The 24,193-nt window shown below is 46.1% G+C and overlaps 1 protein-coding gene across 3 annotated transcripts in view; it reads left to right on the forward strand.

Annotated features, from left to right (window-relative positions):
- The window catches only part of card11 (caspase recruitment domain family, member 11), a 367,235-nt gene that overhangs the window by 180,717 nt on the left and 162,325 nt on the right, over positions 1-24,193 (forward strand). For all 3 annotated transcript variants that reach the window (XM_072480962.1, XM_072480964.1, XM_072480963.1), the window contains exon 6: positions 17,839-18,018. In XM_072480962.1, coding sequence (XP_072337063.1) covers positions 17,839-18,018 — 180 coding nt within the window. The remainder of the gene's footprint in view (positions 1-17,838; positions 18,019-24,193) is intronic.

A 24,193-nucleotide genomic window follows, 5' to 3' on the forward strand; every position in this document is an offset into this window, starting at 1 on the left:
AGCTGAATTATTGATCAACAACTTTTGGTACATTGCACTAACCATGCAGACCAAGAAAAGACAACAAAAGATGTGCGTAAGGATAAAAACAAAGATTCAAAGATGAACAGAGCTGAAGCTCACGAAAAAGCAGCTGCGCCCCTGCTCACATCATGTGATCCCCATCCGGCAGAATTTTAAGAAAGGATGTACTGGCACTGGAAGGGGTGCAGAGGGGATTCACGTGGTTGATTCCGGAGTTGAGAGAATCATAGAATTTACAGTGCAGAAGGAGGTCGTTCGCCCCTCGAGTCTGCACTGGCCCTTGAAAAGAGCACCCTCCTCAATCCCACTCCTCCACCCTATCCTCATAACCCAGCAACCCCACCTAATCTTTTGGACACTAAGGGGCAATTTGTTATGGCCAGTACACCTAACCTGCACATCTTTGGACTGCGGGAGGAAACCGGAGCACCCGGAGGAAACCCACGCAGATAAGGGGAGAAAGTGCAAACGGCACACACACAGCCACCTGAGGCCAGAATTGAACCCGGGTCCCTGGAGCTGTGAAGAAGCAGTGTCATCATGCCGCTGCTGAGGAGAGACTGAGTAGATTGGGACTATAGTCATTGGAATTTAGAAGAATGAGGGGGGATCTGATAGAAACATATTAAATTATGAAGGAAATAGTTAAGATAGAAGCAGGGCGGCTGTTTCCACTGACGGGTGAAACTAGAACTAGGGGGTATAGCCTCAAAATAAGGGGGAACAGATTTAGGAATGAGTTGAGGAGGAACCTCTTCACCCAAAAGGTTATGAACCTGTGGAATTCCCTGCCCAGTGAAGCAGTTGAGGTGACCTTGAATTTTTTAAGGCAAAGATGGATAGATTTTTGAACAGTAAAGGAATTAAGGGTTATGGTGATCCGGCGGGTAAGTGGAGCTGGGTCCACAAAAAGATCAGCCATGATCTTATTGAATGGCGGAGCAGGCTCGAGGGGCCAGATGGCCTACTCCTGCTCCTAGTTCTTATGTTAAAGGTTTCGGTGTGGGTGCTTCGGGTCGGGAACTGACATGATCCCAATCACTTCGGGGTTTAGCACTAGGCAGATCTGCACATGGGAGGGGAACCCCTGTAGAGTTGTTGGGTAATGAATTAAAATGTTTAAAGAGAAGTTATCATTAAACCCATGGGTTTTCCACTCTGTGGAACTTGTTCGGCTCAGTAAGGTCAGAGCACAGCAGGGCGTGTAGTGCTTTAGTGAAACTGACAGTTTTCAAATGGCGAAACTGACTTGCTGTAACGGTTCCTGGATGGGAGGCTGCAGCTCACCACTCCTTCAGGGCTGGTGCTGTCCCTGCTTTACAGGTAGGTGATTTCCAACTTCTTGATAGTCAGCTCACCTGTCTTGGGACTTCACGCACCCTGAATCACCTTTCCCTGCTGGCAGCCTCCAGCAGCTTAGGAGCAAATTACGCAGCACTGCCTTGATCTTTGATGGGGAATGAGAGGAGCAGCAATGGCAACAGCTGCCTTTTCCTCAGGAAATGGTGCGGCACTTTGGAGGTGGGATGCAGAAACCCACCTGGAAGGAGGCGATGGTCTACAGACAGAGAATCCAATATCTCGTGTGAGCACCCATGCCTCAGGAGGTTTAGGCTATCACAGCAAGTCACTGCTGGCACCTGCGGCCTCCTGCAACAGCCGGGAGTGCATAGGCAGTGGGCAAGAAGGTGCCTGTCACGGCAGGCACCCGTGTCCTTCCCTGGGACTTGTGCATTTTCCTCTCCTGGAAGGAGAGAAAGCAAGAGAGTTAGAGATATGGGAAATGGATTATGTGGCACGAAGGGAATGACATTTGTGAAGGATGACGGTAAGGCACGGGTGTGAGATGAGGGTGAGTGCCAATGTTGGCTGTTCAGATGGGAAAGTGAGGGGGTGCCTGGAGAGAGAGTGATGAATGGTGCTCTAAAACATTGTTGTTCTGAGGAATGTTGTACAGGAAAATGCTGGGAAAATGTGTGTGTGAGGGTTGGCACCTGAAAGTTGGACGCCATTCATCTTTCCTGCCTGCCCTCCTGAGGTCCTTTAAACCTCTTACAGCATTGCCTGCAGGCTGGAAGGAGCACACTGCTGCCACTTATATCCACTCTGCTGAGTTTTAAGAAGCTGGGTCCCTCCTCCTGTACTTGGGAAGCTTTATTTCATTTCAGTGCCTCAGATCCCCACAGCAGGACCAGCAGGTACGATGCCGAGACTTGGACCAGGATTTTACGGCCCTCACCGCCCAACGGGATTATTACGGTCCTGCCGAAGTAAACGGCAATGTAAATGGCCCACCGGTGGGAGGCGTGCTGCATCCGGGCTGTGCAATCCTGGCCTTGTGGTCAGTGGGGTCGGGCAGGGCCGCCTCCCCTGGCAGCCTTCTCGAGTCTCCTCTCCATTCCTGTGGGTTGCTGAAATCTCGGGAATCAATGTCCCGTTCAGCCATTCTGAACCCTGCGCTTAACTAGGAATCCATGTTTTCGCGGATTCAGTATGTCATCCTGCCCATCCTCAGATTGATTGGGAAACCTGGAAGTGGAACAAACGGGTTCCTGACTCACTTCTGGCTCATGTGGGTCTGTTAAGTTAAAATATTGTCCCAAACAACTATTTGCACAGAAGACCACCATAGTATGCTCCCACAAACAGCCGAGATAAATAACCAGATGATCAATTTTTGTGATGTGGCAAAATTCGGCCAGGACACCAAGGAGACTTCCTCTGCTCTTCAGACATTCCAGTGGCATCTTTCATATTGACCTGAGAATGCAGATGGTCCATGGTTTAGTGTCTCCCAAAGGTAAGTATCTCTATCAGTGTAGCACTCCCTTTGTACTGCACTGACTGTGTGCTAATGTCATGGGAGGGATACTACCCACTGAGCCTTAGCTTTGTTTGATTTTTAGTTACCATGGCATTTTGTCCGATTGTTAACCAGCTGCCCCTGCATAGCCAGAGGTCCTGATACGTCTTCCTGTGCAAACATTTACAACACTCAAACAGGCACGACACTCTTCAAGCAAAGCAAAAAACAACTGCAAATACTGAAAATCTGAATCCAGGACAGAGAATGCTGGAAAAGCTCAGCAGGTCTGGTAGCATCTGTGGAGAGAGAAAACAGAGACTACTCTTAGTCAGGCAAATTTGAAACGTCCGTTCTGTTTCTCTCTCCACTGATGCTGCCAGACCAGTTGAGCTTTTTCCAGCATTTCCTGTTATTATTACACTCTTCAATGTGCCATGTGTGTTCCTGTACAAATTTCAATTTGATGCTGTGTAACAACAAAACTCTGCGGGTGTGCTGGCAAATACGATTCAGAGATAATTTGCTTTGCACTGTACCCAAATATATACCAACATCAAACTTCAGTCCAAGAGTAAATTGGAAAGTAAACATCAGCAAGGTTCACACTGGTGAATCAGAGGTTGCAATTAGACAAATATCAATTAGTATAATAATAAGCTGCGGGATTCTCCATCGGCGGGATCTTCTGCCCCGCTGACGGCACATCCACGTCAGCGCGTTTTATGGGCGTGGGTTGGCCCGTAATGGGAAATCCCATTGGCCGGCTGGGGGAACGGAGAATCTCGCTGCTGGCGAGGGCATGCCGGCAGGAAAGGGGGCTGGCGGGACGGAGAATCCCGCCAAAGCTGTCCTAGTTCCTATTTTACAGCAGTGACTGCCCTTCATTTGCTGGAAAGCACTTTGGGGCCTCCAGCGATTGTGAAAGGTGCTATATAAATGCAAGATTTTATTTAAGTAGGGAAGCAGTTACCAGGATGAAGCCCAAATACCCTGAATTAGAGGATTCTCCCGACAGTGTAATTCCCGACAATTGAAGGAGGGAGGGATATCTTAGAAAGAAAAACAGGCAGCCAGCAGAGGAAAATCTGCAGGCGACCACATGCCTCCGTATGCCCATTGTGGATCTACGTTCGGCAGGCCCTGCGCTGTTGCCTAAAGCAAACAGAGTGCTTAAATATGGAAAGAAAGAAAGATTTGCACACTGTGTCCTTCATGATATCAGCACTTTACAGCTTTAGTAAGAACTGTTTATGAAGTGTGGCCCATGTGTTGTAATGTCAGAATTGTGGCAGCTAGTTTGCACACAACAAGCTTTCACGTACAGCAATGAGATACTGAACAAATCTGTTTTAGTGACGTTGAATGAAGGATAAAAAATGGCCCTGACATTAAAGAGACCAATCCCGTCCGTCATCAACACAGAACATGGAATCTTTTACATCTCTCAGAGGATGGATGAGGCCTTTTGTAACATCCTCTCTGATAAATGGCACCTCTGACCAGTGGATTGCCCCTCCATATGGCACTCGAGAATCAGTCTAGTGTTTATCTCACAACTCTCTGACTTGGAAGCAAGAGTGCCGCCGACTAATCCACAGCTGATACCGAACTCAAGAGGCTGGATTTCACTGTGGGCTCAGGAAATGTACATTATTATACTAATTATCCTGTGCCCTTCCAAAATGCACACCTAACCCATATGTGACTTTGCCTGGGGTTTTTGCATTTTCATGCAGGGGGCGAGTTCGTAGTGCATTGTGAGATCCAGTAGAGTTGATGAGGAATGAGAGTGCGGAGGTGGGCCAGTTAGAAGGCCCTTGTTGGTTCTCCAACACAGCAGCCCAGCTTCCAACACCGTTTAAAAGCCACCTAAACCTCATCCCTCACCATCCACTCATCCCCTGTGATACCAAAATCAACCATGCCCTCACAGACCACCCATGCCCCTCACCCTGATCTCACGCACCCCCATGTCACCCGTGCCTCCTAGAATCACCCATGCCACCTGCAATTCCCCCATCTATCCTCCATAGACACTCACTCAATATCCACAATGTACAGTCCTCAGGGGCCATACAAAAAATTATTTTAAAATCATTGGAAAGGAAATTATACCTCTGACAAACTAAAATTCTGAATTCAAAATCACTATTATTGATACTGGAAAAAAAACCGACTCCAGTGTTAAAAAATTGTAATCCTTTAAGATATCCGTATTAGGTATGTAAACAAACAAACCACAGCAAAGGGATATATTCTATAATTACAGTTTCTTAAAAATGTTAATCATTCTTTAATCAATGGACAAAGTACTGAGCTGAAGCCAGTCTGGGGTTTGAAACCCAGCTAAGCATTCATAATGGCTACAGCTATCATGGGCGGGATCACTCCCACGCCGAAGTGGCCGCGCCGTCGTGAATGCCGTCGAGGTTCACGACGGCGTGGAACGGCCCCGGTCCCGACCGATTCAGGCCCTGACAATGGGCCAGTATCGGGGCCGCGTCATCTACCCGCGCCAGGCCTTGTCGCCCGCGTAAATGCGGCGCCGCATAGATGACGCGGCCGGCGCCGCATAACGGACGTCATCCGCGCATGCGTGGGTTGGCCGGCGCCAACCCGCGCATGCGTGGTTGCCGTCCTGTCCAAATCCGCCCCGCAAGAAGATGGGGGACGGATCTTGCGGGGCCGCGGAAGGAAGGAGGTCCTCCTTCAGAGAGGACGGCCCGACGATCGGTGGGCACCGATCGCGGGCCACCCCACATTGCAGGTGAAGCCCGGTGCAGGATCCCCCCTCGCCCCCCCCCCACAGGCCGCCCCCCCCAGCGTTCATGCACCGCCCACGACCAGGTGTGGACGGCGCCGGGGGGAACCCGCCGTTTTGGCCTGGCCGCTCGGCCCATCCGGGCCTCAGAATCGTGGGGGTGCCGGAGAATCGTCATTTTGGGTGTCTCCGGCGATTCTGCGGCCCGCGAAACGTGACTGGGCCCTTCCTGCCGCTTGGGAGAATCGTGGGAGGGCGTCGGACCGGCGTCCCCGGAAATTTTGGCGGCCCAGGCGATTCTCCCAACCGGCGTGGGAGTGGAGAATCGCGCCCCATATCTTCCACTGTCCTCGGCCCAACTATATCTAGTTGCTTCATCAATAATCTTCCTTCGGTCATAAAGTCAGAAGTGGGGATGTTTGCTGTTGACTGCACAATGTTCAGTTCCGTTCGCACCTCTTCAGATACTGAAGCGGTCCATGTCCAAATGCAGCAAGACCTGGGCAATATCCAGGCTTGGATTGACACCCAGGATAAAGAAGCTTCTTGATTGGCCTCACAATCAACAGCTTGGCATTCACTCCCTCCACCACTGACAAACAGTGACAGCAGTGTGTACCATCTACAAGATGCACTGAGGCAACTCACCAAAGCTCCTTCGTTGGCACCTTAAAACTCTTGACTGCTACCATCTAGCAGGACAACAGCATTAGATGCATGGGAATACCAGCACTTGGAAGTTCCCCTCCAAATCACACACCATCCCAACTTGGGAATATACCACCATTTATTCATTTTCACTAAGTCAAGATACCAGAACACCCTCACTAACAGCACTGTAGGTGTACCTACACTACATGGACTGCAGAGGTTCAAAATGGTAGCTCACCACCACCTGCACCACCAGGGATGGACAATAAATGCTGGCCTAGCCAGTGATGCCCAAATCCCATGAATGAATATATTTTTAAAAGATTACAAGCTGACAACTGCATCATCTGAAACTGTCAGAACAAAATGGCATCCCATTCCATTTCAAAGCAGAGTGCCTGCCCAGCAGGTGTAGTAATTTTCTTCACCTTCAAAAGCAGGGTTTTTATTTCCACAGCCAGAGCTGTCAGTTGATTTAAATCACAGCACAAGACATGGCATCAGTGACTGACGGTATATTTGTTTTCACATTTTTTAATGCATTTGGGCACTTTCTTCCCTGGAAAATATAATGTAATACATGAAAACACTTAGAATGATGGTGAATGTAGGGGCCAACTTATCTTTGCAGGCCAGATCCTGATGATGAATCACTGCATTGTAAACACATCTAATATTTCAAAACAGCATTTAATAGTAACATTTAAATGTGTCAAAATATTTTGCACTTACCTTCAGAATTTCCCTGACTTCTCAGCATGCTTCCCCCAGTGGTCATGAAGTCTCCAAGGATGTGCGTTTTTTTTAGGGCTTCCAAAACCCACAACAGCATATGAAAAGTGCAGGTCGAAATGCAATTTTCCTGTGGTGCTCACAGTAGGGACCCCAGCTTTAGAAGAAGTATGTGTGCATTTTATAACCCAGGCCTTCCCAACCCACAAAAAACACATACAAAAATGGTGTGGGGTTGGGGAGGCAGAGATAAATTCTCTTTGTAGTAAAAAAACAAACAAAGTTCGGTGTTTCATGAACTTATTCTATTGGGAGTCGGAAATCTGGCCCCTCAAGGTCTTACATTTGTATATGACCCCAGTTGAAATTGCCATTGAGAAATAGGCAGAAAAGGTGCAACACATGGTTACCTCACTTTCACCAGGCACGGAGTCCTTAAAGGGATCACTTCAAGAGGCTCCTTTGAATAGTGAGTGCTTCTAGGGGAATGTGGTAGATTTTACGGTGGAACGGCTGCATCTTCAAGCTCCTGCAGCCAATTAGAACTTTATTGCCCCATAGCCAAGTAGCCCTGAGAAGGTGTTAGCGGGTCATCTTCTTGAAAGCAGCAGATTTTGAGACAGTTGAGTGGTATGGGAACTGGAGCTGTGATATCAGTCAGATTGAATAAGGATAGTAAGTTTCCTTTCAGGAAGACCATTAGTGAACTAACTGACTGTGTTCTTAATCACTATCCAAGTTATTCCACCCCCCCCCCCCCCCCTCCCCCCTCCCCCCCGACCCACTGACTGTCTCTCTAGTTTCTCAAAGTGGCTGGATCTTTAAACTTACCTGCTTTATAGCAGCTAGTGCTGTAAAATGAAAAATGTCTTCCTTTCCGCCGACTCTCCTGTACTTGACTAATGGCCTCCGCTACGTGCCGCACAGTACTATTCTCACCCGCTTCAGTTGGAAGGTTGAGTGAGAAAGGTGGGCTGCATTTCTGACTGATTGCTACTCCAGGGCAGCTCTGAACGCTACAGTTAGAACGCTACAGCACTGCAATTCTAGAAAAATGTAATGGTCAAATCACACAATAGATGGTTTAAGAGAACACTTGTAATTATGTGAAAGAACAAGATGTGAAAAAAATCAATTTAAAAGAGCATTTTATAAGACCCTGAACACAAATAATCCACCCATCAGAATCTCATTTGATCTTCCAAAAGGCGCTCGGGTAGAATTTCTCCCACCATAACTCTGGTGGAAGATTGGCTGATCACATTTGATTCTCTGGGGTTTCTGCTCTTTTTACGATGGGAGATCAGAAGACCACCTGTAGAAATTCTAGGCACATGCTTATTGTTGTGAATGGAAACACTGTGCACCACAATGTCTCTTCCTACTTTAATTAATGTCCGAAGGAGATTAGTAATCTCAGGTAATGATTCTGAGATAGATATAGCTTTGTGAAACTTCTTCCTTGTTCCTGATGATAATTTACAAGCAACATCATTGTACCCCTGAAATCTGGGGTCTAGTTTATGACCACATAGTGTCTGTCAACCTTTGCAATGTGGGATGAATCTTTTAAAGATGCTAGGCCTTTGGGAAGATCTCATGCAGAGTGGGTCACTTATCAGAAAACATTATATGCTTCATCCAAACATTCTGTTTATTAATAGGAGGATTATAATGGGCAATATTCTCTCACTTTTCTGTTCAGCCACTTGCTGAACAAGTGGCACCAGACTTGGGAAGAGCTCTATCACACAATAACCAGCAGGGACAATAGAAAAATGACAAGACATATTAATTGACTACAACAATGCATCACAAATGTCATCATGGGTAAGTGGACTGACACTGATGCACTAACCATCAACACTGCTCCTCACTGATCCACCAACAGTTAATATGAATCTATTGACCACGAACATTGATCCATTAACTGCTAACATTAATAGGGCAGCACAGTGGCTCAGTGGTTAGCTCAGTTAGTGGGTCCTCCGAGGACCCGGGTTCGATCCTGGCCCAGGTAACTGTCCATGTGGAGGTTGCACATTCTCCCTGTGTCTGCGTGGGTCTCACCCCCACGGCCCAAAAAGATGTGCAATGCAGGTGGACTGGCCTCGCTAAATTGCCCCTTAATTGGAAAAAAAATAATTGGGTACCCTAAATTAGAAAACATTAATTGTTAACAGCAATCCATTAACTGCTACCACTGATCCACTGGATACTCGTACTGATCTATCGTTGACCCATCAACAGTTAATTTTCAACGACTAACCACTGAATCGATCCATTTACTGCTAACAGTGACCTGTTTTTTTTTATAAATGTTTTTTATTGGTTTTTTGAACAAAGTATGTTTCCAGTTATGTACACAGAATAAAATATATATATATATATATATATATATAGACGAGAGGAAAACACACAAAAAAAAGCTGGTAGGGTATTATGCACTAGCTCAACAACAGCAACTCTGTACAGTTGGCAATATTATTTTTAACACATAAGTAGGCACCTGTTTTTGGGGGGGGGGAACTGGGGAGGTACATCGACATTCGGGTGCCGGAGAAACCCTTACATTAATTATGTCCAATACAGAGAGGGCAACACGCGAATGGATCCGGTATTGGTGTTGTTATTTGCTTCTCCTGGAGGGTTTTCGCCTCCGTTGTCGTCTCGGTTCACCTCCGCATTGGCCGCTCGTCCCGTCTTTCGCCCGTATTTTCCTTGCTCTCTGTTCCTGTCTTTGCCAAGTTTATTATCGTTTCCCGTGTCCTCCTTCTGGCTATCATTCCCTTACCTCCCCGCTCCACCTCTCTGGTTCCCCTCTATTGTTCCCTGTCTCTTCCCTCTTCCCCCCCCCCCCTTTCTGCCTCCTTCCCTCCCTCCCCTTCTTCTGTGGTTCGCCTTTCTTTTAACGCTGATCTGTTGACCACAAGCACTGATCCATGAACCATTAACACGGATTTGTTAATCGCTAGCATTGATCCATTAGCTGCAATGCTGGACCACAGGTAAGTTCTTCTGATGCTCAGTTGAGTTCTTTCCTCTGACAGATGGCTTCGATATTCAATTGGATTTGTCCTTACCTCTGTTACAATGCTGGTATTTCATTACTTGCAATAAAAAATCTCCAATGTGTTCAACCTTTTGCACCCTTTTAAGGGGATGGGGTTAGTTTACTCTATAAAAGGGTCACATCATCCTATGAAGCTTCCTTTCAAAGCACAATATCGAGTTACATTCTGTGCTCTCTGTTTAAACCATGTGTCCATCTTTCTTCCATGTTCTCCATTCATCTTCTGTCTATGAAGCACCTTTCTGTCAATCTTCCAGAAAAAAGGTGGATGTATTTTGCTGAAACACTCTTTCAACTTACCTGAGTTATCGTGAGACCCAACCTTTGTCAATTCCAATACCAGTGACTCTCACTTGCAGGCACGATCTCTGTTGTTTTTCCTGTTGTTTTAATTTCCCAGGTCAGCAGATTTATTTTAAGAAGACTGAAATTTGTTCAAGAGATGCTATTTTCGGTCCAGTTCAGTTTTGCCGCTGGCCATGAATGTGAGGTTTTGGAGTTTAGGTTACAATCCGATCAGCCTTGATTTTAATGAATTGCGGAGTAAGCTTGAAGGACCCAGTGGCTGACTCCTCCTAATTTGCAGGTTGATATGATGGATAATATGGTCAAACATTTTGCTGTGAATTCAAGGGTTGTCCCCTCAGTCATTGATCTTAATGCTGTTTGGTGCTGTCACACAACAACCAGCAGAGACAATAGACAAATCATTAGACTTGGACAAATCCTTTTTTTGCAAACCAAGTACCACTAGTACAGGAAAGCCCATGAGGACAATCGCATGCTTGTTGTGATGATTAAGGATCTTCAAGTATAACGACCAGCCAAATTGTTGACAGCCACTTGATCAAAATTATACAGAACAGGAGCACTTGCTGCAATCTTGTTTTAGGCACACCAAGTATCTATTATTCATTGAATCCAGCTAGACCCCAGGATGTGAATCTTAACATTAGCATTGCATTATTCAACTCCCAATCAGTTGCATTTCACAGATATGAGTTTTGTGATCCCAACTGCAGAGAAACAATCAGTTCAACTGAGTATTTGATTGACTAAGTCATACTTAAAACCTTTCAATCCCCCTTTCAGTCAGATATTCATCTAGTTTTGTTTTCAAGGAGTTAATCAAGGCGGTGTTAATTAATCCTGAGCGGGCTCTCTTGCAAATATTTACTATTCCATGAGAAAATAAAGGTTTCTTCCAATGTTTAGTCTTGCTCAAGGCGTGTTGATTTTGAACTCATGCCCTCAAGTACTGCAGTCACAATGTAAGCCAAATTACTTGCTTGTATTTTCATTATTCATCCTTGTCAGCATTTTCTTCTCCCAATAAAATCAGGCACAATTCTGTGAGCATCTCTTCACAGTTCAACGATCAATGCCATTCTTTTCAAATGAGGGTACTCGAAGTTTCACACTGCTCCAAATGAGGCTTCGCTAATAAACTACACAGGGTTAAAGTAATCTGTTTCATTTTATAATCAAGTACTTTCCAGTAGCCGCTCTGTGCTTGATTAGCCTCATTTATAACAGCTCCACATTGATTGGATAATTTCAGTAAATGGTTGATAATCACACCGAAAGCCTTTTGTGCTTTACCCTTCTGTCAATGGACCCTGATTCATTGCATCGTTCAATGGCAGGTGGAAACTGTATGGGATATTGTCCCCTCCCCCAGCTTATCATTTCAATTTAAATTTGGTGTATTAATGTAAAAATCAGTTTGAGCAAGTCCAGCTTTCCATAAATCCTTTGTAGTTGGAGGTGGTTGAGGGGAATGCGAGTGTGACCATTTCAGCAGAGACTGGTAAATCCTAGTTAGCTAGCTCATTAGTTAGAGTCTCAACATCTAGTGGTCACCCATTCCTGACACCCCTGTCTGTCCAGAGCAACACCAGGTTAAAGTCCAACAGGTTTGTTTTGAATCACCAGCTTTCGGAGCACAGCTCCTTCCTAGAAGTAGCTGTGCTCCGAAAGCTGGTGATTCGAAACAAACCTGTTGGACTTTAACCTGGTGGTGTAAGACTTCCTACTGTGCTCACCACAGTCCAATGGCGGCATCTCCACATCATGTCCAGAGTGTTATGGGCCAGGGTTTGGAGAACCCCAAAGTGTATCATGGAGTTCACCTGACCCACAACTTTTACTAGATTGTTGTATGGGGAGTACACAGCCGCCTATAGGTGTGGTACAGCAGAAATGGAAAAGTAATTTTTCAAGCAAAACAATGTTTAGTCTATGAACTCAAGTTAACCTTTTTGAAACATACAGTGAACATCTTAGCAACCATCACTTCAAATACAACCCCCAAAGAATGCAACACTAAGTAATCCTTAATAACTTCCCAAAAAACATCCAAAAGACAGAAGAAACACCTTTCAACAGAAGCACATTAGGTTTACATTCACTACTGAAAACATTTATAATTCTGAATTCACCAAATGATCAAGAGATAGTCTTTTCATGGCAGAGAGATCAACAGTACAGCTGCTCTGTCTGGCTTCAGCTCCCATACTGAAAATGAAACTAAAACACACCCTGCAGCAAACAGCCTAAAACTAAAGTAAAAAGCTGACTGACAGCCCAGCTCCGCCCACTCTCTGACATCACTAGTAAAATCAGTTTTAGCAAGTTACATCAAACTGATCAGTAGTAAACACCCATTTCGTAAAGGTACTCTCACATGACAAGAGCAAGATATGACTCTGATCAGATAGGCCCTTGGACTAAATCCAATAGTTGCAAGTAGGACTGGTGAACTGGCCTTCGATTCTGACTCCCACATTTCAACCTTTCTGGCCCTTTCGCAAGTAAAACTACAACCAGCGAACTCCCAGAGTCATGGGTGCATATAAGCCTTCCTCCACACAATAATATTTATTAGTGTCACAAGAAGGCTAACATTAGCACTGAAATGAAGTTGTTGTGAAAATCTCCTAGTCGCCACACTCGGCGCCTGTACGGGTACATCGAGGGAGAATTCAAAATGTCCAATTCACCTAACAGTACGTCTTTCGGGACTGTGGGAGGAAACCGAAGCACCCGGAGGAAACGCACGCAGACATGGGGAGAACTTGCAGACTCCACACAGACTGTGACCCAAGCTGTGAATTAAACCCGGGTCCCTGTGAAGCAACAATGATAACCACTGTGATACCGTGCTGCCCTAAGGTGCAGTCCATTGGGAAGGTGAATCCATGACCCCACCTAAGTAGTAGCCAGTACAAGATAGCGTACTCTGCCCATACCAACCCATGTAATATTTGGTTTTATATCTTGACATCTTTCTGTTTTTACTAATTTAGTTATTTTCATTACTTCTATTTTATTTCAAGTATAGTTTCCCTGACGTTTCGATGGTTTACTCCCATTTGTGGTGAGCCCCCTAATTTATCCCAGTGTGCTGGTTTAGTCCGTCTTAGAGCTCCACTAGCCCACAACAAAATGGAGCTCCTCCATTGTGTAAATATACTATGTCTCCTTTCCAATGTGAATTATCCTGTCAATATTCAGTTTAAAATTCACCTGTCCTTCCTTAGCCCATTGCATGTGCTGGAAGGCCATGTAACTTTGTGCAGCAACAACAAAGCACATTCTTCTGGCATTTACAAATAATGTAACATAGAACATACAGTGCAGAAGAAGGCCATTCAGCCCATCGAGTCTGCACCAACCCACTTAAGCCCTCACTTCCACCCTATCCCTGTAACCCAATAACCCTTCCTAACCTTTTTGGTCACTAAGGGCAATTTATCATGGCCAATCCACCTAACCTGCACATCTTTGGACTGTGGGAGGAAACCGGAGCACCCGGAGGAAACCCACGCAGACCCGGGGAGAACGTGAAGACTCCGCACAGACAGTGACCCAAGCGGGGAATCGAACCTGGGACCCCTGGCGCTGTGAAGCCACAGTGCTAGTCACTCGTGCCACCGTGCTGCACTTTATAAACAGCGAGGGACTGATAGGAGTCCCCTCTAATCATTAGCCCAGGCAATGGCTCTTCAAATTATCAGCTTATACCCAGGAAAATGTCAATCCTATCATTTTGTCTCTAGATCCTTGAGGATTGAACTTTAAAGGGCTACTTTGGTGAAGTTTTCTCAAATCTTATTTTTTGTTGGTTCTTCATTTTTTTCTTTCCTACTTATTTGTGAAAGGAAAGAAAAAGACTGGCATTCATATAGATTTCAGAATATCAACTACTTCCTATGGTAATGAATTCCACAGGCTCACCACTCTCTGGGTCAAGAGGTTTCTCCTCATCTCAGTCCGAAATGGTCTGCCCCGTATCCTCAGAATGATGGGTCTGGGCACACCCACCAATCGGAACACCCTTCTTGCATCTACCCAATTTAGTCCCATTAGAATTTTCTAGGTTTCCATGAGATCCTTCCCCCTCATTCTTCTGAACTCCAGAAAATATAATCTGAACCGACTCAATCTCTCCTCATACGTCCATCCTGCCATCCCAGGATGCATGTTTCCTTCAAAGTTGGACACACACACTCCTAACTTGGAAATACATCACCATCTCTTCATCATTGCTAGATCAGAATTCTGGAATTCCCTACCCATCAATATTGTGGGAGCACAATTAACACATGGAGTGAAACACTTTATGATGATCCACCATCACTTTCTCAGAGCAACTAATGGTAGGCAACAAATACCAGCCTTGCCAACATCGCCCTCATCCTGAGAACAAAATTGGAAGGAAAGGCAAGATGCTGCATAGCAAGCGAGATCAAGAACCCTGCCTGATTATTTTCCCACTCCTTCACCTGACAGCACTGATGCCAATTGTAACTCGCCCAATGGGGGCAGCACGGTAGCATTGTGGATAGCACAATTGCTTCACAGCTCCAGGGTCCCAGGTTCGATTCCGGCTTGGGTCACTGTCTGTGCGGAGTCTGCACATCCTCCCTGTGTGTGCGTGGGTTTCCTCCGGGTGCTCCGGTTTCCTCCCACAATCCAAAGATATGCAGGTTAGGTGGATTGGCCATGCTAAATTGTCCTTAGTGTCCAAAATTGCCCTTAGTGTTGGGTGGGGTTACTGGGTTATGGGGATAGGGTGGAGGTGTTGACCTTGGGTAGGGTGCTCTTTCCAAGAGCCGGTGCAGACTCGATGGGCCAAATTACCTCCTTCCGCACTGTAAATTCTATGAATCTCTGAATGGCTCTCAGATGCTCTTATGGTTGATTCAACAACTCAGGAATAAAATCGAGGATCTTCCTGGTATGTGTTTTTAAAAATTATTTTTTACAGGATGTGGGTGTCGCTGGCTAGGCCAACATTTATTGCCCATCTCTAATTGTCCTTGAGAAGGTGATCGTGAGCTGCGTTCTTGTAGCGCTGCAATCCACGTAGGTACACCCACTGTGCTATTAGAGAGGGAGTTCCAGGATTTTGACACAGCGACAGTGAAGGAACGGTGATATATTTCCAGCCAGGGTGGTGAGTGACTTGGAGAAGAACTCCCAGGTGGTGGGGTTCCCATATATCTGCCGCCCTTGTCCTTCTAGATGGTAGAAGTTGTGGGTTTGGAAGGTGCTGCCTAAGGAGCCTTGGTGAGTTACTGCAGTGCATTTTGTAGATAGTACACACTGCTGCTACTGTTCGTCAGTGGTGGAGGGAGTGAATGTTTGTGGAAGGGATGCCAATCAAGTGGGCTGCTTTGTCTCGGATGGTGTCGAGCTTCTTGAGTGTTGTTGGAGCTGCACTCATCCAGGCAAGTGGGAAGTATTCCATCACACTCCTGTGACTTGTCCCTTGTAGATAGTGGACAGGCTTTGAGGAGTCGGGAGGTGCGTTACTCACTGCAAGATTCCTAGCCTCTTGACCTGCTCTTGTAGCCACAGTGTTTATATGGCTAGTCCAGTTCAGTTTCTGGTCAATGGTAACCCTTAGGATGTTGACAGTGGGGGATTCTATGATGGTCATGCCATTGAATGTCATGGGTGATGGTTTGATTCTCTCTTATTGGAGATGGTCATTGCCTGACACCTGTGTGGCGGGAATATTCTTTGTCATTTGTCAGCCCAAGGCTGGATATTGGCCAGGTCTTGCTGCATTTGCATGTGGACTACTTCAGTGTCTAAGTAGTCGCGAATGGTGCTCAACATTTAGTCACTGTTTCAACTTATTCCATTAGATTCATGGCCCATCAGTTCTAAATCCTCGCTGGCTATTCCGTTGCTGTCTCGGTAGGGGAAGGGTCTCTGCTATTTGCCATTTACGGTGTGTTTAAAGAAGAAACAAATTATTTTGTTTGAAACAATAAATAGACAAAGTGTCATCCTGAACCCTCACCCCACTTTTTAAATGAACAATAAAATGTTCCTGGCACCTATTGCACTCTTAGTTTTAGAATCTAATTATCTACCATAGTCCAAAATGACTCACTTGTGCCAATGTGGTACTAGTTTTGACAGACAGCTTCAAGTTCCTGGCACCTGTCCAAAATGTATTAAATGAGACAATTACTTGTCCAAATGTTATATAATGCAGCAGTGATAATTAAAGTAGTTGATGGGGTAGATAGGGAGAACCTAATTCCGCTGCTGGGGTAAGCTCCGAGCAGAGGAGCATAACCTCAAAATTAGAGCTAGGCCTTTGGTGGGTGGTGCTTGGGGATATTTCTTCACACAAAGTGTGGCGGAAATTTGGATCTTCTCACCAAAAGATCAGTGGGGCATGGAGTCATTTGAAAGTTTCAAAATTGAGGTTGATAGTTTTTTTTGGAGGTCTTGTGGTGGGTAGTGACCTGGCGGCTATGCCAGACTTTCCACTCCAGGACTTGTTCGCCAAGGAAGGTGTATTCACAACACTACCAAACAGATTGAGTGCCAACTTACAAATCCTTCCAACATAGCAGTAAGGGTGGGAGAAATTCCTGGTCTGCATCTGATGTAAAGAAAATTTGAGCCTCCACCATCACGATTCACAGCTCCAGGCTACAACATGCATGTAAAAGATCATGTTGTCACTGGAGGGCCGGTTGGCTCAGTTAGGCTGGACGGCTGGTGTGGATCAGACTCCGGACCTACCTCCTTATCTGTAATAAGTCCACGGAGGCAGAAGTCCCTTCAGCAGAGTACATTTTATTAACAAAAGCAACAGCAGTACAACCTTGTGCTTGCTATCTGCACTGGGAGTGCAGAGGATCTGACACTCCCTGTTATATACAAAGAAGAGGTTCCCTGATTGACCCACCAATCAGGGAACTCCTATTCCAATTGGCCAATCGCAAAGGCCTGGTCTAAGTCATTACATTGTCCTACCTGTAGAATGGAGGTCATGGCAATATGGTTTGGACCTGCCTTTGGGCAGTGAACTAAAAAAGAAGACAAAAAGTTTTGTTAGATAAGTGCATTGAGGGCCAGGTGGATGGAGTTAAAACCCAGATCAGACATGATCTAATTGAATGGTGGAATAGTTGTGGGGCTGATTGGCTGACTCCTGATCCTTCCTATGTTTCTGTGATATCAGTTGAAGACATTAATCATGTTGTTACCGAATAAAAATCCTGCAAGTCTACTATCATTTATTCCAACATGTAGCTTTACGAAAGATGACTACTGGGACAGAAGCAAGAGTATCGTTGAAATGGGTACCGGATAGAACTTGAATGGCAAGCTGTACCACAGGATGCAAGTTATGGGGATTAGAGTAGTTGCCTACCAATGCTGATTTGCTGCTGGCCACTGTTTGATTGATTTCCATTGAATGCTTACAAAGAATCATGGCATTTTTTTTCCCCCTCTCTTGTATCCAAATTGCTGTAGATCGATCAGCTGAAGCACAGGTTAAACAAGGTGGAGGAAGAATGCAAATTGGAGCGCAACCAATCCCTCAAACTGAAAAATGACATTGAGCAAAGGCCAAGGAAGGAGCAGGTGCTGGAGTTAGAGCGAGAAAATGAAATGTTAAAGACCAAAGTCCAGGAACTGCAATCAATCATTCAGGTAACCATTGTCATCATTAATCCAACATTTTGTTTCAAATAAGGAATCGGGGAAAAAGAAGCAATTCCTCTTGTGGAAACAAGACTCACACTTAGAAATGAAAATCTTCACTGACATTTTAAACCAAGGGGCATCCGAACTTGTGACAATATGGCAGCAATTAAATACCTTTTGATGAGCTTGGCAGTGACTCCTGGATAACCTCCTGCTTCGAAAACAAAGCAGCCATTTGTATTCTACTTTGAACCACTGCCAGTCAATCCATGGAACGCTTCCATTCCCGCTGCCAACTTGTTATTATCAGCGTCTCGCGGAGTCTGTCATTTTTCACATGTTGAAACCACTCATTTCCATTCACAGAGCACAGTTCAGATTGTTTCAAACAATGTCAGGACCTCTAATAACTGCTGTTACTGTGACAACAGCATCAATTCAAAGGCTTCGTGCAGCCTGCCCAAAGCAGATCTATTGGTAGTGCCAGCTCCATGCTTTTATGTACTGAGTATTGTATTACAATAGCGTAAGAGTTTGATGGATTGAAGGGTGCGTTTTGTGGGGAACATTCTTTTTAAGTTTCAGGTATATTCTCGCCTCTTTCATCACACATCATCTTAGGCAAAGAGAGTGTGTGGGCAAGGATCAAGCTTGCAAATGTTCACCACTGCTGCTATTATAGTAAGTAAACTCTAGAATATCTCTCATCCCCCACATCTCCACTACTCAGCTTGTTTGGCAATCTTGAACAAAGAACAGTACAACACAGGAACAGGCCCTTCGGCCCTCCAAGCCTGTACCGGTCATGATACCAACCTTAGCCAAAACCCTCAGCACTTCCTTGTGCCGTATCCCTCTATACCCATCCTGTCCATGTATTTGTCAAGATACCTTTTGAACGCCGTTAATGTATCTGCTTCCACAACCTTCCCTGACAACGAATTCCAGGTACTCGCCACCTTCTATGTAAAAAAACCTACCTCGCACAGGTCCTCTAAACTGACCTTAAACCTGTGCCTCCTGGTGACTGACCCTTCCACCCTGGGAAAGACTGCCTGCCCATCCAGTCTATCTATGCCCCTCATAATCTTGTAGACCTCTATTAGTTCACCCCTTACCTCCGTCGTTGTAATGAAAACAGTCCGAGTCTGTTTAGCCGCTCCGCGTAGCTAACACTCTCCAGACCAGGCAACATCTGCACCCTCTCCAAAGCCTCCACATGTTCTGGTAGTGTGCCGACCAGAATTGTTTGCAATAGTCCAAGTACGGCCGTACCAAGGTTCCAAACATGTGCAGCATGACATGCCAGCTTTTACATTCGATACCCTGTCCAATGAAGGCAAGCATTCTATATGCTTTCTTGACTACCTTATCCACTTGTGTTGCCACTTTCAAATATCTGTGGACCTGCATGCCCAGATCGCTCTGACTTTCTACAGTCCTAAGAGTTTTGCCATTTACGGTATATTTCCCCTCTCTGTTAGACCTACCAAAATGCATTACTTCACATTTATCTGGATTAAACTTCATTTGCCATTTCTCTGCCCAAGTCTCCAACCTATCTATGTCCTGCTGTATCCTCTGACAATCCTCAACACTATCTGCCACTCCACCAACCTTGGTGTCATCCACAAACTTACTAATCAGACCAGCTACATTTTCCTCCAAATCGTTTATGCATACTACAAACAACAGAGGCCCCAGCACAGATCCCTGTGGGACACCACTAGTCACAACCTTCCATTCAGAAAAACACCCTTCTACTGCTACACGTTGCCTTCTATGACCAAGCCAGTTCTGTATCCATCTTACCACCTCAACTCTGATCCCGTGTGACTTCACCTTTTGTACCAGTCTGCCATTAGGCACCTTGTCAAAGGTTTACTGAAGTCCATGTAAACAACATCTACCGCCCTTCCCTCATTAATCAACTTTGTCACCTCCTCAAAACACTCGATCAAGTTAGTGAGGCACGACCTCCCCTTGATAAAACCATGCAACAGTTGACAACATCTCTGTTTCCTCCAGCCCTGGCAGTACAGCAACAATTGTCAACTCTACCCTTTTCAACATTGGATCCTATTTCGTATTTCAGTTATTTATCCAACTCTATATGCAAGCCTCTCCACGGAAAATGGCATAAATCCCATTTTTAGCCCAGTTTAGTGGAGTAGTGGGGGACATTATTCTTGACCCACCTGTACCCATGCAGATCGATGTGGAGGCCATGCAATTTTCATGTCCCTCTTTCATCTGCATCATTGGAGCATTGACCCAAGGCAGTTCCAGCATCTTCATCTGAGCTGCTTGGAGGGGGCTGGCCAAGGGAGAGGGGTATGCACTGGCGCTGGTGCGCCTTTCGGGTAGATCTCCCTGGTCCTGGTCAATTAGGATGTTGTGCCTAGGAACTTGGTCGAATTAAGGACAATGGTGGGAGTCAGAGCTGAGTTGTGTATTCAGTGTAGCCTGTGGAGAATCACCTATGCAGAAAGGCGGTGCCACGAGTTGGCCTTGTTGACCTGCTGGAGAGCTCAGGTGACTGCCTTTCAGTTCTGGTCCCCAGAAACAGGGACCAGACGGAACAGCACTTGTGCGGGTCTCCCAGGGGAGAAAAGGCCCCCAGGTGCTTGTGGGTGACACCCTGGCACTGCTGATGCCACCAGGTCACCATGGCACTTCCATCCTGGCACCTTGGCACTGCCAGCTTGGAGGCTTGGCACTGACAGTACCACCTGGGTGCCAGCCTGGCTCTGCCAAGGTGCCCAGGTGACTGCCAGCTGGCAAGGCATTGTCAGGGTGCCAGCCTGACACTGCCAAGCTGACATTTTTTTGCATGCTGAGAATCATTTATCTATTTTCTAATTTAATTCAGGAAGCTAATTTTTGTCCCATAGTTTGTGAATAGCTAATTCTTTTAACTTCTTCACATCATGCATGCTTACACAACCAATACGAATCAAGCCATTTAACTAATTACCTCACTAATATTGGATGGTTGCTGCTAGGAAGCACCTCACTAATATGATTTATTTAAACCAAGGAACTTACTCAACATTGAATGAGCATCTAAACCAAGCACTAAATAATCTAACTTTGGGTGACACTAATATAAAATAATGTCTCAACAACTTTGAATGACACCCTCAACATCAAACATTTCACCAAGCACTGAATGATGTGCATCGTTCCAGCACCACACCAATGGATCCAAAATAGTCACGCACCTGAGTGAGTGATCCCTAGCAATCGTATCATTAATGATGTAAACTTGCCAACACCTGACTGTCGATGCCCATCGACACAGTTCATCGGCATTAAATGATACACACCAGCCAATCAGCACACAAATATTGAATGATTCACACTGGTCAGGCATCTTATTAACAATTAATGTGCAGGGAATTCTGGTGGAGGCCATGGAGTGAGCGGTACACATTTGGTGGCTCCAGCTCAAGGTGGATTTTTTGGTCATTTCCCCGCCTGAAGGGTGAAGCATTTGAGAGCAAGAGGTGCAGGAGTGCCTGGGGAAGGTTTTACTCCTTTGGTGTGGCTGGTGGATGGATCCACGGACTAGGAGTGGGGCAAGAAGGAAAGAGCTGCTGGAGCAGGAGATTCTTCATGGTGCGCCACAGGATAAAATGGTGGGGGGCAAGGGGGCTGTTCTGCCGGTCCAGTGGTCACAGAGCAGTTAATCGAGTTACTCAACGAAAAGTTTTGCCAGTGGCAGAAAGAGGCCCTGGAAGATCTGGCAAAGATGATGGAGCTGATTTAGCCGGGGATCGAGAGAGTAGAGCAGAGGCTGGGCAAGGCGATCAAGAAAATAGAGGAAGCAGTGGGAGAGCACGAGGAGCAGTTGGCCTCGTTGGTGGCTGAGATGGGGATGATGCGGCAGACCCAAAAGAGGCTGAAGGAGAAGGTGGAGAATTGCTCCAGAAGACAAAAGCTCAGGATCATTGGGATGCCAGAAGGTGCGGAGGCTGGTATGTACGTGGCTAAGATGCTGGAGAAATTAATGGGTGACGGGGCCTTTGACCGGGCCCAAGGGGGCTGACCAAGCGCACAGGGTGCTGATGAGGAGGCTGCAGGCGGGTGAGCCGCCAAGGGCAATGGTGGTGCGTTTGCACCGCTTTCTGGACAAGGAAAATATTCTTTGATGGACGAGGCAGATCAGAAAATGTACCTGGGAAGGGAATAAGCTGCGGGTGGAATAAGACCTGGGAGCAGAACTGGCGAAGGAACCGACCGGGTTCAACCGGGTCAAGGCAGCCTTCTTTAAAATGGGGATGAAGTTTGGAGTATTGTCCCCGGCCTGCCTATGGGTGACTTTCCAGAAGCGAGAGTACTATTTTGGCATGTGAGAGGAGGGGATGGAGTTTATGAAGGACAATGGGCTGGGAGGAGAGTAGGGACATTGAACTTTGGAGGAGTTTGTGTGTTCATTAAAGTTATTCCCCCCCTGGGCCAGATACTCAAAAAGCTCAGTGCTAGTAGCCACACTGAAAACATGGAATCAACTGCAATACCACTTCGGTCTAACCGAGATGTCCACTATGGCCCCCATCTTCAAAAATCACAAGTTTACTCCCACGACAATGGGCACCTCCTTCAAAACGTGGAGACAGGACAAAGGGACTCTGACAGTAGGAGACATGTAAATAGAAGGAAGAGTAGTGACCCTAGGGGAACTCACGGACAAGTTCCAACTCCTGAAAGGGAATGAACTAACGTGCAATCAAATCAAAAACTTCCTCCGCAAGAAGACGATGACCTTCCCCCTGATACCAGGACCCTCTCTACTAGACTGTCTACTGACTGTGGGCAAGCTAGGAGGCGGGAACTGTGCGGACATGTATGGACTACTGCTGGAAGAGGTACGCTCACCCCTGGACGAGACGAGGGAAATATGGGAAGAATAAGTAGGCAGGGAGATAGATGGAGGACTCTGGAGCGAAGCACTGCACAGGGCAAACTTTACCTGTGTGTGTGGGGCTGAGCCTAACTCAACTAAAGGTGGTGCATCGGGCACACTTAATTAGAACAAGAATGAGCGGTTCTTCCCGGTGGTGAAGGACACGTGTGAACGGTGCCAGGGGGGCCCGGCCAACTATACCCACATGTTCTGGTCCTGCCCCAGAATTGTCGGGTACGGGATGTCATTCTTCGAAGCCATATCCAGGGTTGTTGGAGTGGAGGTGGAGCCTTGCCCACTAGTGGCAGTCTTCGGTTTCTCAAAACAGCCAGAGCTCTTCATTGGGGGATGGGCGGACTCCCTAACCTTTGCCTCCCTGATCGCCCGGAGGAGGGTCCGGCTCGGCTGGCGATCGGCAGCGCCACCCAAGACACCACAGGAAACGTAGGATAGGCAGAAGGAGAGAACCTGAAGGGTCAAAGAGCAATAGGCAAAAACAATTGCAGTGGCGAGCCCACCCAGTGGACATGCCCCACCCTCCTCCCCACCCCTCCAACATGGCATAGTACCAGGTGGTAACCAAGGCGGGGGGCAGGGCCACATAGTGGTATTAGCTGACCACCAGGTGCTCCCAAACAGGGTCCTTCCCCCACCAAAAATATCTAAAAGCTCCCTCGAGCTATCAGCCCCATGCGATCCAGAGGGCACCTGTCTGGCCCAGCTGACGCTAGGCTGCCGTTTTTCTCTGTAATTTTTTTCTCTTGCTATTTCCCTTGTATCTATCTCGACCAGCTTTTTGACCTTAATATACGCACTCTGGAAGATAAGCTCAACATGTATGTTAATCTGTGTTAATACGTGTGATGTTCCTGTTTTACTCTGTACCTTTGATATAAACTGTTAAAAACCCAGTAAAAATATTTTCAAAAGAAAGATTTGCTATCAAAACAATATAAATATTTTGTCTACTAATATTAACTGCTCTGAGGTTTCTTGTAAGTGACGAGCATTGGATGAATGCAATTTGTTATTCTTTGAATACTTAGATTAGTGATTTTACACTTACACTGAGCTGAAGAAAATAGAACTCTGTGCACAGTTCTCCCAGCAGCCCCTTTCAGAGGACCAATTAATGTAGAAATTGTTACCGTCCTTTTCATATATTAAGTTGAGGAAGTCAGCGGTATGAGAACAGAGGTTTATTTAACTATATACAATATTCTGCCCAAGGCAGTAACTCGGACACAGTATAGGCCTTGCTGGGAGAACTAA

The sequence above is a fragment of the Scyliorhinus torazame genome, chromosome 17, assembly GCF_047496885.1.
Source record: "Scyliorhinus torazame isolate Kashiwa2021f chromosome 17, sScyTor2.1, whole genome shotgun sequence".
Taxonomy (NCBI): Eukaryota; Metazoa; Chordata; class Chondrichthyes; order Carcharhiniformes; family Scyliorhinidae; genus Scyliorhinus; species Scyliorhinus torazame.